General features: G+C 44.3%; 3 protein-coding genes across 3 annotated transcripts; 2 read left to right on the forward strand and 1 right to left on the reverse strand.

The window, feature by feature from the left end:
- Nucleotides 1-221: 221 nt before the first annotated feature.
- Nucleotides 222-6,717, forward strand: LOC137790159 (transmembrane protein 25). The gene is made up of 9 exons (XM_068584141.1): nucleotides 222-492; nucleotides 1,068-1,187; nucleotides 1,846-2,190; nucleotides 2,277-2,567; nucleotides 3,125-3,256; nucleotides 3,348-3,381; nucleotides 4,438-4,547; nucleotides 5,485-5,568; nucleotides 5,646-6,717. Exons 2-9 carry the CDS (start codon nucleotides 1,109-1,111, stop codon nucleotides 5,717-5,719), a joined length of 1,149 nt encoding a protein of 382 aa, XP_068440242.1. The 5' UTR covers nucleotides 222-492; nucleotides 1,068-1,108; the 3' UTR covers nucleotides 5,720-6,717.
- A 1,008-nt stretch (nucleotides 6,718-7,725) lies between these two features.
- On the forward strand, nucleotides 7,726-10,181 carry LOC137790878 (T-cell surface glycoprotein CD3 gamma chain-like). Its single transcript, XM_068585452.1, has 7 exons — nucleotides 7,726-7,804; nucleotides 8,123-8,194; nucleotides 8,317-8,337; nucleotides 8,415-8,606; nucleotides 8,726-8,869; nucleotides 9,649-9,710; nucleotides 9,803-10,181. The coding sequence occupies exons 2-7, from the start codon at nucleotides 8,146-8,148 to the stop codon at nucleotides 9,851-9,853; spliced, it is 519 nt and encodes a 172-aa protein (XP_068441553.1). The 5' UTR covers nucleotides 7,726-7,804; nucleotides 8,123-8,145; the 3' UTR covers nucleotides 9,854-10,181.
- A 1,791-nt stretch (nucleotides 10,182-11,972) lies between these two features.
- LOC137790668 (T-cell surface glycoprotein CD3 epsilon chain-like) lies at nucleotides 11,973-15,280 on the reverse strand. Its single transcript, XM_068585107.1, has 5 exons — nucleotides 15,208-15,280; nucleotides 14,673-14,864; nucleotides 14,437-14,580; nucleotides 14,051-14,103; nucleotides 11,973-13,225 (listed from the first exon to the last, which is right to left on the reverse strand). Exons 1-5 carry the CDS (start codon nucleotides 15,278-15,280, stop codon nucleotides 13,166-13,168), a joined length of 522 nt encoding a protein of 173 aa, XP_068441208.1. The 3' UTR covers nucleotides 11,973-13,165.
- Nucleotides 15,281-16,185: the final 905 nt, after the last annotated feature.

Consider the following 16,185-nt stretch of genomic DNA (forward strand, 5'->3'; position numbering starts at 1 on the left):
AGAGAGACGTTTCCTCTCCTCCATCCACACGACTCAATTCCTCCTCGTAGACTGTGAACAATGTTTTGCACAGAGCCTTTTTCTCTCTCTCACGACTCTGTGCCCACTCTCCTCCCTTCTCTCTCTCTTTCTTCACCTTTCCTCTCTGCCTCTCCATCTCCTCCGCTGCCTCCTCCTCTTACTCTCTCTCTCATCCCCCCTCCCCTCCCTTTCCTCTCTCCTCCTCCTAACTGCCTGCGTCAGCCAGCTAGTAAACGCTGCTGCTGGAGCTGCTGTTCCCTGCAAAGAGCTGTGTGTGTGTATACGTGTGTGTGTGTGTGTGTGTTAGTGTGTAAGTGTGTGTGAGCGTACGCAGATGGGAAAGCAACTGAGTCGGCGAGGGCTGCCTCTCATCTCTCCGCTGCTGCTGCTGTCCTTCACTTCCTCCACCTCCGCTGCCATGATGGAGCTCCAGCAGGCTGAATCACCGCAGCATCTGCAGAACGGGCTGAGGTAATATACTGTGACCGTGTGTGTGTGTGTCTGTGTGTGTGTCTGTGTGTGTGTGTGCATATTGAAGAGGGCTTTTCGTTGTGGTATTCACATCGGCGCTGTAAAAGCCTGCGTGCAGCCTGGTGCGTTGTTGTGATTGTGGAGCTGAGCATCCTCCTCTGACGTGTGCGTCAGGATGTCTCCTCGATGTGTGCGTGTGCAATTGTGCACTTGTGTTTTCCCCATCCGCATACATTGCACATATCACATATCACATGACCCAAATTGCCAGCAAGCAGGCATCACTCCCACCCTCCCCCTTCCTCCCCCACACACTGTACTCTCTCTACGTGCATGCGCACAATTGCCGTCGAGCCGCGCGGGCCTGTGTGTGTTTTTGTTTCGTGGTGTTTTTTTTGTTGGAATGATTGCAAAGTGAGAGGCATGCTGTGTGTGTGTTCCCTGCATCTCAATCCCAACGACCTTCTTGTCCTCGTGTGAACCCGCCCTGTGGAGCTGACCACGCGTATAGTTTTGCTTTTTTACACTTATTCTATACTAATTGTGTATTTTCCTCCCTCCCTCCCTCCGAGCAGGTAGATGTGTGTGTCTGCGCGCGGTGCTCAGTCGGGCCAGCATGCAGCGCTCGCGCCTGAGCAGGTGGGCATCGAGCTCCGCGGTCGTGTTCCTCCACACGCTGGCCTTGTCCTGGACAGGTGAGGCCCTCTGCGGCGACGTGGACGCCGTACATGACCCCTTTGACCTTTTGGCATCCATTGGGGACGCCAGCAAAAAAAAAATGACCTCGCCGTTTGTGAGAACGGAGCTAACAGCGAACGGTTGAATAGCCTAGCGTGTTTTTACCACGTTTATCTTGAAACAAATGAGATTAAAGATGTAAATTCATGAGCTTTAGAGATGCCGGCATGAGGATTTAGTTCATTTCATGGCAGCTGCTACTCTCAGACCGGTCGAGTTATCTGTTACAAAAAGATTATGCAATATTCACACAAAGTTGTAATGTATGTTACGGATTCAGTATTATCCTTTAGAAAACATACTTGTTTACTTTGGTTGAATACATGCTCTATAACCTGTTTTGTATTTATTTATTTGTGTTTTTTACTGCTCCATCTTTGAATGTGTATTTTACTATTCTCTCTTAACTGTTTCCTGACTCCTGTGCAGCACTTTGTGACCTTTTGTCTGTGATAAGTGCAACATAAATACACTTTACTTACTTACTCACGTATAAAGGTAAGGTACACAGTACACAGGGATCCAATTTCACTCATTCTAGCTTTTTTAATTTGGTTGTGTTTGCCCCTCACGCTCCTCTTTCCATCCTCACCGACGCCGATCTCGTCCTCGCAGGCGCTCTTGAGCCCGCCGCCAAAATCGACGGCCGGCGCCGCGCCGCCGTGACCCTGCAGGAGAACATGACGCACTGGTTCAACTGCCAGTCGGACGGCTGGGACCCCCGCGCCCCTCCCTTGCTAACGTGGTACCTGAACGGCAAGCAGCAGCAGAGGGGACCGCCAGCGCCGGCGAGGACGACGATGTCGCCGCAGGAGGAGGACGCCTTCGAGGCCGGGAGGCCGCGGACCAACAGCACCTTCTCCCTGCGGGCCAGGAAGTGGGACCGGGAGCTGGTGTGCGTGGCATCGAACCCCGGGACAGGGGAGAGCCGCAACGCCACGGTCACGCTCAATGTCCAGTGTGAGTGTGTGTGAGTGCGAGTGTGTGTTGAGATGTGTTTTGTGTTGATGCAGTGGATAAAGTTGCCGCTCTCCTCCGCCTCCCAGTCCAGCCAGAGATCCTCCGGCTGAACGGCCACTACAGCGAAACCTCGGACCCCGGCCTCTCCTTGGTGCTCTTCGCCCTGGTGCGCTCCAACCCGCCCGCCACCATCACCTTCGTGGACCAGCACGGCCAGCTGGTGGCCAACACCTCCGACTTCCTCGTGCTGGACTCGCGGCGCTTCCCCTGGTTGAGCAACCACACGCTGAAGGTCACGCTGGGCAGCCAATCGGGCAACGTCTCGCTGAACGTCAGCAACAGCGTGGGGACGGCGCAGAGCAACCTCACGCTGGCAGGCGAGTGACGGGGGGAAGGCAACGGGATGTGAGGACTGACCAGTTGTCAAACCATCGCTCTGAAACTGTGGAAGCAATGTTGGCTCCAGACCTCCTCTTCCATGTGTTTGAGGCGTTGTAGGAAGCCCAAATTAATTCTTATACTTGTGTTTATTGTATGTATTTGTTCAGCAAAGTCTTGGGAAAAAAATGTTTATCTGCAAATAAATCACTTTTAAAAGATATTTTGATCTTAACTATGAACATCCAGCATGATATGAGCCAGATTCTCCAAAAATGCCTCCTGGAGCGGTCAATAAGACACCTTTTTGGAAAGATTAGGACCTAAAGAATCAGAATCTGCAACAAAAATCACAAGAAAACAAAGTCTTGGCCTGTTAGGAAGAAGTTTCAGTCAAAAAACTGTGTCGTTTGGTTCAAAAATGGAAAACATTACGTATTTTATGCCAAAAGATTGTCTGAATGGGGCATGCTGGGACTTAAAATGGGCGCGGGAGGATTTTTACACACAGTTTCCAAAAGGTTAACTCTGTCTTTCTCTCTCCTCGCTCTCCCAGAGTTCCTGCAATCCCGCGTGGAGGTGCCCATGCTGGGGATAGTGACCGGGGGAGCCATGGCCTTCATGGCGCTCCTCATCCTCAGTCTGATCGTTCTCTGCCTCATGCAAAAAAACAAGAGCAAGTCCTTTGGTGAGACTGGACTGTGTGTGTGTGTGTGTGTGTGTGTGTGTGTGTGTGTGTGTGTGATACTGATTCAGCATCTCCTTGTATTACGTTGCAGATGAGCCAGTGGAGATTCTCATGACCAAGAAAAGGTAAATGGATATTAATCATATTTCTGTCAGTGGATATTTGTGTCGATCACTTTAATTGACTGACGTAGAGCCACCAGGCCGGTTGGGAATTGACGCAAGACATTGTCTCTTTATGACCACTAAGTGGTGACATTTGGGGTAAAGTTTCCATTTTTAGGTCAACTGTAATTGTCTTGTTACAAGTTATGTGGTCGGCCATGTTCTGACTTTTTTTCCATGAAGGAAAAGGTCAGAACCTCTTTAAGTTTTAGCATTAATTAATGCAGGAAATGCATTGATTTGGTTCAGAACATTTCACTTTTTTTTCTTTCTCACTCTCTGCAAGTGAAGTCAAAGATTCATGAAATATGAAAATATGCTAATTTATATTAACTGTTCTCGGAGGCTCATTTAAATAAATTAATTGACATTTTAGTAAATTGATTTATTAGCTTTCTTGCTGCATGTTTAGACGCGAAGATCGACTCCTTGCCCTGTCAATCAAACATGAAGCTAAAGCCAGCGGCCGGTTAGCTTAGCTTAGCATAAACACTGGAAACCGCTGGATTTTGTCCATGTACAAACAGAGCCCGGCTAGCCCGTTTCCAGTCTCAGTGCTACGTTAAGCTAACAAGCTGCTTAACTTCACGTTAGCATTTAGCGAGGAAGCTTTTGCTTCCCAACATGTTGAACATGCGAATCAGCGTCTCTCAAACACATTCGACACGCAGACGGCGTTCTGCTGACTTTAACATCGATGCTAATGCGCTAACAAGTACTTAGCATGACACGTAATGCAACCATTTGTCTCATCTAAAGCAGTCAAACTCATTTGATGTCGATAAATAGTCAATTAAGGGTTTTTGGCTCGTCCCCCAAACTCCTTTTATAATCTCCATCACCGCTCAGCTTCCGCTGACGCCGCATCTCATCTCATCGTTTCCATCTCGGATATCCATCAGTGGATTTGGAGGGAAAACACTGATGGAAGCGTTTCTGGTGAATACTTGATGTCCATGCTTGCGGACCAATCACAGTCCCTCATCACGGTTGGATCGTCTCTCTCCTCCCGAACAGCGACTCTGCCAATCTGAAGCCGGACAAAGCGGTCAAGGCCTACCTCCCGAGAGAGAACATGTCTCTGCCTTCCAACCTGCAGCTCAACGACCTCAACACTCTGAGAAAAGGTACGAGGAAACACCGGCGCCTCACACACACACATGCATGTCCTGCAGGACTTGAATGCAGCATGAAATACACATGGATCACTCTCAGGGTTTCATTGTCTCAGTCGTTTGCAGTGACGTTATTGCCCCCTAGTGGTTTAATCCAGCTGGGTCCCATAATCACCAGTACAACAGCTGGTTTCCGTTTGAAAACCGTGCCTGAAAATCCTCCCGCGCCCATTTTAAGTCTCAGCATGCCCCATTCAGACAATATTTTGGCATAAAATACGTCATATTTTTCCATTTTTGAACCGATTGACACAGTTTTTTGACTGAAACTTCTTCCTAACAGGGCAAGACTTTGTTTTATTGTGATTTTTGTTGCAGATTCTGATTCTTTAGGTCCTAATCTTTCCTAAAAGGTGTCTTATTGACCGCTCCAGGAGGCATTGTTGGGAAATCTGGCTCATATCATGCTGGATGTTTATAGTTACGATCAAAATATCTTTTAAAAGTGTTTTTTTTTCTGCAGATATACATTTTTTTCCCAAGACTTTGCTGAGCAAACATACAATAAACACAAGTATTGGAATCATCTCTTTTAATACTAATGCCTGCATGTTTTTTACTTTTTAACGTTTATTATTTGATGTGCCCGCTTTGTGCATTTGGACCGTTCATTCTGCACTTTTAAATATGAATACATCTAAATATGTTAATGTATTGAGTACCTGGATGGGAGGGATGCAGCTGTACTGACTGCTTTCAGGGAAAAAAACACTTTTTTGCTTTCTCGCCAACACTTAGATGAGAAGATCACGACACCCTCTCACATTAGATTGGTGTCAATCTGCTTTATCTCGCCGCGAGGGAAGAATTAAGTGTATTTTCTCGCTTCAAACTCATCCAAACATCTTTTTTTCACGCCGTCGTGTCCTCCATCCCTCTTGCATCGTAGCCCGAGAGGCCGCCCAGCAGAACAGCGTGGGCGGGAAGAAGGAGGAGGAGGAGGAAGATCTGTCGTTAGCCTACGCCGCCAGAGGTCAGCAGAGATTTTAAACTTTACATCGGGTGTGGGAACACGCAGTGAGAGAGTTTCTCTCTTTGTGTCCTCCTCAGGTTTCGCCAGATATCCGATGGTGGGCTACATCTACAAGGTGAACAGCACAAGCAGCGAGGAGGTCTGGCTCTGACTGCCTTGCAATACACACACACACAAACACACACACACACACACACAACGTACATGCATGCAAAACTACTTCCAACCGAGAGGAAAAACCAAGAACAACTGCCAGTCGGCCGATTCAGCCAATCACCGGCCGGTCGCCTTTCAGAAGGATGACGAGGAGACCGGGAAACATCTTCCTCCGTCTGTGATCCCCACTTTCATCCACTCGCTGGAATTTGTTGTTCACGAAAACAGTGAAGCTGTGGATGTTTTTGTGTCTCTCTTGGAGTCTCCATCACTATGCTCTTGTTCTGTGTGTTCGGCCGTGAGCTCCTCCTGTAAAACCTCATGGTCCAACATAAATATGGTCTGTATACGTGAGGTTTGTCATTAACCTTTTGGAAACCGTGTGAAAAAATCCTCCCGCGCCCATTTTAAGTCCCAGCATGCCCCATTCAGACAATCTTTTGGCATAAAATACGTAATATTTTTCCATTTTTGAACTGAACGACACAGTTTTTTGACTGAAACTCCTTCCTAAAAGAGCAAGACTTTGTTTTATTGTGATTTTTGTTGCATATTCTGATTCTTTAGGTCCTAATCTTTCCAAAAAGGTGTCTTATGGATGCTCCAGGAGGCATTTTGGGGGAATCTGGCTAACATCATGCTGGATGTTCATAGTTACGATCAAAATATCTTTTAAAAGGGATTTATTTTTGCAGATATACATTTTTTTCTCAAGACTTTGCTGAACAAATACATACAATAAACACAAGTATTGGCATTAATTTGGGGTTCCTACGACACCTCTAACATAGGGGAAAAGGAGGTCTGGAGCCAACATTGCTTCCACAGTTTTCAACGGGTTAATATCCAAATAGGATGGTGCATATTTACGCAGCGTGTCCTCGTATACACATATGGACACGTGACCAGTCATGTACTGTATATTTCTATGCATATGTATATGTGTAAAAAAGAGGACGTCTAAATAAAGATATCGAAATTGTACGAGCTGAACGTCGGGCCTGCTGTGGTTGTTTCATTGGCGCTCACCAGGGGGCGCTCTAATGTGCTTTATCAGCTGGAAAGCTGTGTGTGTGTGTGTGAGACTGTGTGTGAGCCAGGTGTTTGTTCTAGGTCACAGCGTTTTGTGGCCTATCTTCACACAGGAAGTGGCGTTGTGTTGTGGGAGCATCTCTCTCTCTCTCTGCTGCCGTCTGGCAGGACAAATATTCACAAGCGGGGAATTGAAATATTAATGTGAACACACACACACACACACACACACACACACACACACACGCGGCTGTGTTCACATCTTTTGTTGTCGCTCAGTCGGTTCAGTCGTTCCGGCTCCGTGTGGCTTTATTTACGACCTCAATATGAAGATTTCCCTCCACAGATTGCTGCGCTGCGTCTCTTGGAAAGCACGCGAGCAGCTTTCAACCAAATGCATCATCATACGGGATGAAATCTGTAGTACATTTGAATATAAAGTCCTGAGAAGACATCGAACAGAGAAGGAAACAACAATTATCTGCAGCTTTCCTTCAGCCGGTTTACTAAATACACTGATATTACATCCTGATGTTATCGATCCTTTATCCTTTACTCGACTAAAAGAGCTCTAAAAGTACTTTAACAGTAAAAGTTCTGCACTAGTTGAGTTAAAGCATGTTAAATACTCCACTTTATTGATGTTAATACATTCATGTTTAAGCTTTAAAGTTATTTGAAATCATCTTCTCACATAGTGTTTGAGGAGTTTAGTGGTTGTTTTTTTTTTTAAAACCTCGTCATATTTCTGTTTGTAAAATCTTGATTTGGGGCAGAAAAGTTCAATATTTCCTTCTGAAATTTTAGCACAAGAGAAGAAGAAGAGCGCGACTCATTAATGTCATTTGTTGGGAGTCACAGAGACACACACAGCCCTCCAGACGGAGAAGTCACCGAAGCCAAAGACGAGAAATAAACCAATCACGCTCACTTCCCTCACACACACACACACACACACACACACACACACACACACACACGCTGACATTTCAGCAGACGTAGACTGGATGCTTTGGCAGCAGAGACGCGGCGGTTCTATATTTTTAAGGTCAGTACTTTTATTTCAAATATGCTGTATTTTCATTTCAGCTCCCATTGTGTTGTTGAAACAACACAACAACATTGTGTTGTTGAAACAACGCGACTGGTTTAAGTAAAATCAACTGTCCTGAAAGTCAGAGTTTGTTTCATACTTTCCCCTCGTGTATTTTCGTGCGCCTTGTACTTCACCTCTCCTCATCAGCGATCTATGAAATATAAAAGGTGAATAAAATGGTCGACACGGGAGCAGAAAATGGTGCACTTCCTGTTCTCTGCGCTTCACCGTTTACTTGCAAGCAACTGAAGCGTCTCTCTCTGTCAGCAGACCTCAAGGAGCGAACACACACAATGAGATCAGTTGTGCCGGCCTGCTGGCTGCTGCTCTGGACGCTGACAGGTAGGCCTTCAGGACCGCTTTGGTTTGGACAAACTAAAGAACCCTCCAGTTATTTTAACACGTCGCAAACTGTTCAAAAGTTAATGTTTGTTTTGTTTTTTCTTCCAAAATGTCTCCCGCAGCGCCGGCCAGTTGCAATGACGGTAAGACGAACGCTTTATCGGATACATTCAGGTGCTTTGATCTCAAAAACGTACAAATCTGTCTTTTTCTTCCGAAGGCAGCGTGATTGAAGTGACTCATACCGCTGACGACGAGATTAAGCTGAGCTGTAGCGGCAATTATCAGCTCAGAAGAGGCAATGGTTCAAATGTTGATTCGCTGGAATACAGAGATGAGAACTCAGGGGAGTACGAGTGTATCCAAACTACTGGCGGGACTAACGGCTCAAAAATCTATGTGAAGTTCAGAAGTAAGTCCTCCAGCAAGACGACGTGTTTATACAGTCATTTGTTTTTAATAGTAATCGTTTGTTGTTTACTTTGTGTTTGTGTCCATTTCATTACATTTCTTTTCTTTTTTCTTGTCCAGCCTGCGACAACTGCGTAGAGCTCAACGCGGCGTCCATCACTGGATTAGTTGTAGGAAACGTTGTGGCAACGATTGGGATCGGATGGGCGGTTTATGTCGTTGCGTCTCAGACTCGGATCGCTCCGGTCACCTCTCACAAGAAAAGTAATGCCTCCTTACCTTCCTACCTACCTACCTACCCACCTACCTACCTACCTACCTACCTCCTTACCTTCCTACCTACCTACCTCCTTACCTTCCTACCTACCTACCTACCCACCTACTTACCTACCTTTCTACTTACCCACCTTTCCCACCTACCTACCTCCTTCCTTCCCTCCCTACCTATCCACCTATTTACCTACTTACCTACCTACCTAACTCACGACCTACCTACTTTCATAACTCGCTACCTCCCTCCCTCTCTCCCTCCCTCTCTCCCTCCCTCTCTCCCTCCCTCCCTCCCTCCCTACCTACCTACCTACCTACCTACCTACCTAACTCACTACCTTCCTACTTACCTATCTACCTACCTCCCTCCATTCCTACCTCCCTCAATTCCTCCCTCCCTATATAACTTCCTCCCTCCCTACATAACTTCCTCCCTCCCTCCATCCCTCTCTACCTCCCTACCTCCCTCCATTCCTACCTCCCTCAATTCCTCCTTCCCTCCCTCCCTCCCTCCCTCCTTACCTACCTACCTACCTACCTACCTAACTCACTACCTTCCTACTTACCTATCTACCTACCTCCCTCCATTCCTACCTCCCTCAATTCCTCCCTCCCTACATAACTTCCTCCCTCCCTCCATCCCTCTCTACCTACCTACCTCCCTCACTCCCTCTCTCCCTCCCTCCTTATCTCCCTCCTTCCTTCCCTCCCTCCTTCCCTTCTTCCCTCCCTCTCTCCCTACTTTTATCTATAATATCTCCCTCTCTCCCCAGGATCTGACAGACAGCCTCTCGTTCATAACGACATGAGCCGAGCGCCCAACGATCACTACCAGGTGAACTGAAACGGGACTTTCAATCTGCCGTTAACATATTTACCACGTGAATGAAATATGAATTTAACTTCTCCCCACCTCTCCTCACGCAGCCTCTGAACGTTCGTCAGAAAGACGAGTACGATGTGCTGAACAGAAGATAGAAAAAATAAACACCTCTCCATCATCCTGCAGCTGAAACATCTGCAGGAGGGAAAAGTCTGTTGTCTGTGACGCTCATCATGTCTTTAGCTGTTAGCATTAGCTTCCTCTGTGCCTGAGAGATGTGAGTGACTAGTTGACCTTCTGTTTGTGCTTCAGTGTTCATCAGTTCATATCTTAGTGGCGTTTTAACTGCTCCACGTTGTATTTCTATTCATTGTGTTTCTCTCCTCCTGCCCTGCTAACAGCCGCTAACAGTGTCATGACTTTAAAATGAAGCTTTTATTTGAACAAAACTGAAATTATCATGATGCAACAATAAAAATAAAATAATTAAGGAACAAATGATGTGTTGTTTTGTCACGTTGGCACAAGTAACAATGTGTACTTTTACTCAAGTCCTGATTTTTCTACTTGCTACTTCGAATTTAGAGCTGAGTATTCTGCTTTTTAATACCACATGAACAATGATTACTCGTGACTTTCCAGATTAATATTAATATTTACTTACGCATTGATGCCTTAGTATTATTAAAACCATGTAATACATAATAATTAATCGTCATTTCTGCATAATGAGCACTTTAAAGTTACAATCCAGTGTCGAGGGACACCGTGAGTGATTGCTAATTATTCAGCAAAAGCCATTCAAAGTAGTTCATAAACAGTTATTTCCTCTTTATACGGTTGTTTAATTTTTATGGCATGGATGTCATCTTGTGTTACAGTTCGCACACACGCACACACATCATATATCAGAGCTTGACAATCAGCCTCTCATCAGTAGCCGCAGAAAAAAACAAACACACAAAGGAGTATAACTCGCAGTACATTTTGATGATCACACAGTACATTTACTCTGAGTTCAAGAAACACCTTTCACCAACTCCACAACACACAAACACACAAACCGTTTGAGGAGACATTAAACGCAGCATGTGCAGCGTGCCGTGTCCCAGCCGTGTGCATGACTTTGTGTTGTATTGTGAGTTTCCTGCACTTTGCTTTTTGTATCTACGGTGCTTTTCTTCTAAACGCTGCACAGAAGTCAACTTGTGTTTTTTTGCATGTGTTTTTCTACATGTGCAGCTCTCAGCGGCACGGTGGATCCTACTCATATGAAGTATTTGTACACCGCTGTATTTGTGCTTTTTTTTACTGAATGTGTCATCACACCCTCGCTCTCTGACACCGCACGGCCTCCTGGGAGAGTTTCAGGAACCGGCTGAAGTATTAAAGTACAGACGCATGCAGAGATGGAAAGCATTGCATGAGGGTAAAGATCAGAGCAGAGCTGGGACACACACACACACACACACACACACACACACACACACACACACACACACACGTCAGATAATCTTAAAGTTTACATTCTTTGATCTCTACTTGGAGTCTTTTGTCTTCGTAACGCTGCTGTGACAAAGAGCAAACAACTGCTTGGCACGCACGCACACACACACACACACACACACACACACACACACACACACACTCACACACTCACACGCACTCACACGCACACACACAAATGTCTACTTTCATGCATCAGACTCACACGACCACATGCACTTGTTGAGCAGATGTAGATGTGTGGTGTGTGTGGTGTGTGTGTGTGTGTGTGTGTGTGTGTCTTTGTCTCTACCTCTCTCACACTAACGTACAGCTGATGTTGGGTGAAGATAACCGAGCAGTCGGTGTGGGAGTGTTTCCACTGAACGAGCTGCGTGCATAATAATAAACGCATTAATCATCATAGAGAAGAAGAAATATTGCCACACATTCATGTCCGTCAGTACAGCTGCGCCCGCTCACTTCTGGGAACAAACAAACACAAAACAGACACGCAACCAGAAGGCCCAAAACATGATGACACGTTTTCCATTTCATTTATATGTCAGATGTTTGTTTCCATGCAGCGCGACAAGATGAAGACGTGATGATGAGGAGCACGAGCTCCGGATGTGAACTGCGGTAGCGGATTACACACACACACGCACACACACACACACACACACACACACACACACGCACACACACACACACACATACACACACAGAGAGACACAGTGAGAGCAGATCTGGTTGTGGTTCATTTATTACTGACACGTTTGTCCCATTAAAGTAACTTCAAGTAAGTTAATGCAGCAGATTAGAAGAGAAAAATAAAGATAAAACACATCAGGAAGCGATTTAACAGAAGCAAACATTAATTTATTATGGTATGCATGTCCAGGACACAGGTCTATATGTCTTTATTTGATATGACACTCTGGTTTTTATTTGACACGATTGTAAATTAGACTCTAATTAACAATGTTTTATATTAAATGATCAGTACACCAGAAAAAAACAACATATATACACATTTAATGGCCACTCGCTTAGGAACACCTGCGCTTAGATTCTAACTTTAAAGTTGAAAAGGTGCAGATTAAATTGTACATTTCTACCTGAGGTCATATTTACAGGTTACAACACCAGCACTAAACGTGAGCTCACTGCTGATTCACATGATTTATTAACACCACTATGACACCAACAAAAAAGAACATTATATACAACATGCATACAGTATACATGTATTTATGGTATTTATTTTCTCTCTTGCCTCTATTGGGGTTTAGCTACGTGGATAATTTGTGTTTTATTTTTCTAATTTCTGCATCAACACCAATGAAATGTGTTTGTGCCGCTCACAATATTGAAAGATGACATTTGAAATATTCTATACAGCCGGAGTTTCCAAACCTTCAAAACTGACTCGTTGAAGTTGAGTTGATAGATTATTGTGACCATAAATACATTTACACATTGTTGTGCAATAGCTTTACTATATTTTGTGCCTTCTTTTAATTTTTGTTTTACCTTTTATTGTCAATAGGTTTGTAGGCGGACACAAGAAAATAAGCTTCTCGTCGTGCAGTAACTGTTTTATGTGCACATGACATTAAACATCTCACACATGTTGGTAAATCTTTGTGAGTCGATTCTTCCTCATGAACAAAGATGTGTTGATACATGTTATTTATATATTATATTATATATATTGTCAAATCACTATTTCAGCTTTCTCTTTTCACATAAGCTCAGCTCCGTCTCTCCATGGATCACCTGGTAGAAAGATCCTCAGGTTAACAACTTCTGCAGGAGAAAGTACTTTCTAAATACGACGAGCACCACAAAGTAAATGCTAATTAAACGCTCCGTTGTACCACGACAACTTTTAAGTAACTTTTCCGTGCGCCATTTTTTTTCGATCCAGGAGAGAAGAAGCCAGCGTGAGCATGACGCTGGTGTTTGTCTGGTCGTGTCTACCTCATCCTGCTCACGGCAGAGTACGGGTCCTGGGAGCGAGTGTGAGGACTCAGTTGCTGCCAAAACACAACAGGAACAGCGTTAAAACACATTTAATCTACTTTAACATGGATGTTTTAAAAGTGGACGTCGCGGTTAAGGCGTTCCCTTCACGGCAACAGAGCGGTTGAGTTGAGTTAGTGGTAGAAAGCATCAATTAGACATTTACAGATCATCTTTCAGACAAATGACGTTCCAAGTGCAGATTTTTAGTGAAAAACAGAATGAAACAGAGAACGATGAATAACTATTCTCATTGATTTATGAGAATAAATTAAAGTATATGGGGATGTTAAGTGTGCAACACATTTTTCCCAATATGCCAAAAATTGTTCCAGTTTGGAGTTGATGCTGTAATGTGCTGCATGTTGTAAATGTTCATACATGCATTCACAGTGGGACTCTCTTGTGAGTCTTTTTACCAATATTTGTCTCTTTTTTTTGACAATTCTTTTGTTAAAAACCCAGAAAAATGTTCTCCTGAGTGTAAAATGTTCTCATTTTGGACCGTTTCTCTGCACAACGTGTTGTCAGCTGTATACACTGCAGGCTTTGTACAGGATAAACAATGATACACAACTTGATTATGAGTGAGCGTTACTGCCCTCACTCTTCACGCTAAGCTACGCTAACCATCCGTAGCTTAGCTCGGCTACCGACCTTCTCGTCTGACTATTCTCCTTCAAGTTTTTTTAAATGAATCGACTGATTTATCTGCAGGGACGCTGGACTTTGACGCTGGACGATCAAACTGCTACGCTCATTTTTTGGGGGGGAAAAAGACAAACTCTTCTTTGGATGCCAAAGGTCAAAGCGTCTGCAAATGCAGCGCATGCACTCACTTCATAGTCAGGAGCCTGGACGGGTGGAGGCCGGCCTGCTGGGCGAGCCGGAGCTGGAAGATAATGACAGAAACGTGTGTGATGTTTATCCTCAAAGAGGGATGTTTAGCGGTCGCTTGTGTGTGTTTCTTTACACCCAGAACGTTTAAAACTTACTTCAAAATATGTGTTTTTAAATATTCAGATCTTTTACTTGAGTAAAAGTAGTAATACCACGGTGGGGAAGTACTTAGTTACAAATATAACCCTGTGTTTAAGTAGTCCCTCAGACCCCAGAGGGTCAGTGAAATACAGGACACATATACGCACATACATGTATATGTACACATGTACACACACAGTACACAACGCCGTGCTCTCTGTGATCTGCTCGCGTGCCGTCGTACCTTTGGAGGCGTGCGTCAGTCCGGCTGAGCGTCTCTTCTTGGTGCACCGGTAGACGATCGCCATCAAGCACGCCGTCGCCACCACGTCGACCGCCAGGACGTAGCCGACCGCCGCCGCGTCCAGCTCATAGCAGTCCTCGCACACTGGAGGTCAAAGGTCAGCAGGGGAACCGAGTGAAAGCTCAGCGAGGAGGGAAATAACGTGGATGTTTAAGAAAAATGAATGTTTTACTCACCCTTTCCTTTCACGTAGAAATAATATGTTTTTTTTTCATCAGTGTATTGGCAGTGGTAAAGGCCTTTGGTGTTGCTGCTATACTCGATTTCATGAGTTTTGCTTACAGTAATTCCTAGTTGCGTTTTTTTAAACCACTTCCCAGCTTCAGGACAGTTCATTTTGAAGTTTTTGCGCCAGAACGTTACTCCTCCTGAAAAGACATGCACAGATATTCAGAGTACTTGCTTTAGTTGGTCATCTTCATCACGACCGCTCTTCCTCGATAAAAACAAAAGGAGGATGACCAGAGAGCCGAGGCCCGACATGTCATGAATACAAAAATACAGCTAGTTATCACAATGACCACGTAGTCAGACAGATTATAGTCCATCGAAACGGCAGAAAGAACCAGAAACATGCGCCATGTCCCAGCAGTTAAGGAAACACAAGAGATGTGAGGCTCTTAAAGGTCAAAGGACCAAGAAGTTCAAACGTTACGGCTTTAAAATATGAAGTAAAATGAAGTACAATGAAAACAAATGACTGATATTCACCTTCGGCAGCCTCGACAGAGGCTATGAACAAAAGGAGGAAGACGAGCGCGGCACCAACGCCCGAGCTGTTCATCTTCTGGAGACGACGACCTCAGTGTCTGTTTCTGCTCCTGGAGCCGAAGATCAGATATTAATGTGATCGTATCCTCGTTAAAATGGAAAGAAAAGCACTTGAAGCTGTTTAATAAGACAAACTAATGTGAAGAAGACTTGATGTATCTCTCTCTCTCTCTCTTTCTCTCTCTCTCTCTCTCTCTCTCTCTCTCTCTCTCTCTCTCTCTCTCTCTCTCTTTCTCTCTCTCTCTACAGGAAGTGTTTTAGTTTTTTTCAACGTGACTTAACGGTTGAACCTCAGCATGAAGTCACTCTGAGCGACTTCACTGTGCATCAGCGTTTTCCTGCTGATTTAAACATTTTATTCCATTAAAACAACACAACAAGCTGCACTTCTATCTTCATCATTTATTCATGAATGTGTTTCATATTTGTTCGTCATGTTTATTCGTGCACGGTGGTCCTATAACTTGAATAATTAGATCTTAATGTAACTTCCCTGATTCAATAAAAGTAATAAACTCCAGCAGCTGAACCATGATGAATGGAACTGATTACATCATATTACAGTAATAAATATACATGTTTGTGCTGATTTGTTGGAGTAAAACTGTAATTGTTTCATATTTATACATTTATACAGGTCCTCTCTCGTCTCTTTGAGGAGAAATTGTAAATATTTCATCATATTCTGTGTAATTAATCAGAACTGTATTGATTTATGATCTGTTTTCCATCCGGTTCCCTTTAGTGTTCAATTAAAAACTGCATATATGTTTGAGATTTACATGCGTTTCTACATAACTGTACACACAAGTACACAAATTAATTGTTGAACACTATGCAATATGTCTATATAATAAATAATTCATGATGATATCTGTGGTGCCAAATGCAGATTGTTCATTTTACTGCTTGTTTGTC

This window comes from Clinocottus analis, unplaced genomic scaffold (assembly GCF_023055335.1).
Source record: "Clinocottus analis isolate CAN_PGR_092001 unplaced genomic scaffold, fCliAna1.0.p SCAF_2, whole genome shotgun sequence".
NCBI classification, from domain to species: Eukaryota; Metazoa; Chordata; class Actinopteri; order Perciformes; family Cottidae; genus Clinocottus; species Clinocottus analis.

What these genes read in the sequence shown, in the direction of transcription:
- LOC137790159 (XM_068584141.1), top strand. Translation starts at nt 1,109, where the DNA reads ATGCAGCGCTCGCGCCTGAGCAGGTGGGCATCGAGCTCCGCGGTCGTG. An exon ending in GGTCACGCTCAATGTCCAGT is followed by an intron (nt 2,191 to 2,276) that starts GTGAGTGTGTGT and finishes TCCGCCTCCCAG; the next exon opens with TCCAGCCAGAGATCCTCCGG. An exon ending in GAGCAACCTCACGCTGGCAG is followed by an intron (nt 2,568 to 3,124) that starts GCGAGTGACGGG and finishes TCGCTCTCCCAG; the next exon opens with AGTTCCTGCAATCCCGCGTG.
- LOC137790878 (XM_068585452.1), top strand. Translation starts at nt 8,146, where the DNA reads ATGAGATCAGTTGTGCCGGCCTGCTGGCTGCTGCTCTGGACGCTGACA. An exon ending in GCTGCTCTGGACGCTGACAG is followed by an intron (nt 8,195 to 8,316) that starts GTAGGCCTTCAG and finishes TGTCTCCCGCAG; the next exon opens with CGCCGGCCAGTTGCAATGAC. An exon ending in AATCTATGTGAAGTTCAGAA is followed by an intron (nt 8,607 to 8,725) that starts GTAAGTCCTCCA and finishes TTTCTTGTCCAG; the next exon opens with CCTGCGACAACTGCGTAGAG.
- LOC137790668 (XM_068585107.1), bottom strand. Translation starts at nt 15,280, where the DNA reads ATGAACAGCTCGGGCGTTGGTGCCGCGCTCGTCTTCCTCCTTTTGTTC. An exon ending in TTTCTACGTGAAAGGAAAGG is followed by an intron (nt 14,581 to 14,672) that starts GTGAGTAAAACA and finishes TTTGACCTCCAG; the next exon opens with TGTGCGAGGACTGCTATGAG. An exon ending in TCCAGGCTCCTGACTATGAA is followed by an intron (nt 13,226 to 14,050) that starts GTGAGTGCATGC and finishes GTGTTTTGGCAG; the next exon opens with CAACTGAGTCCTCACACTCG.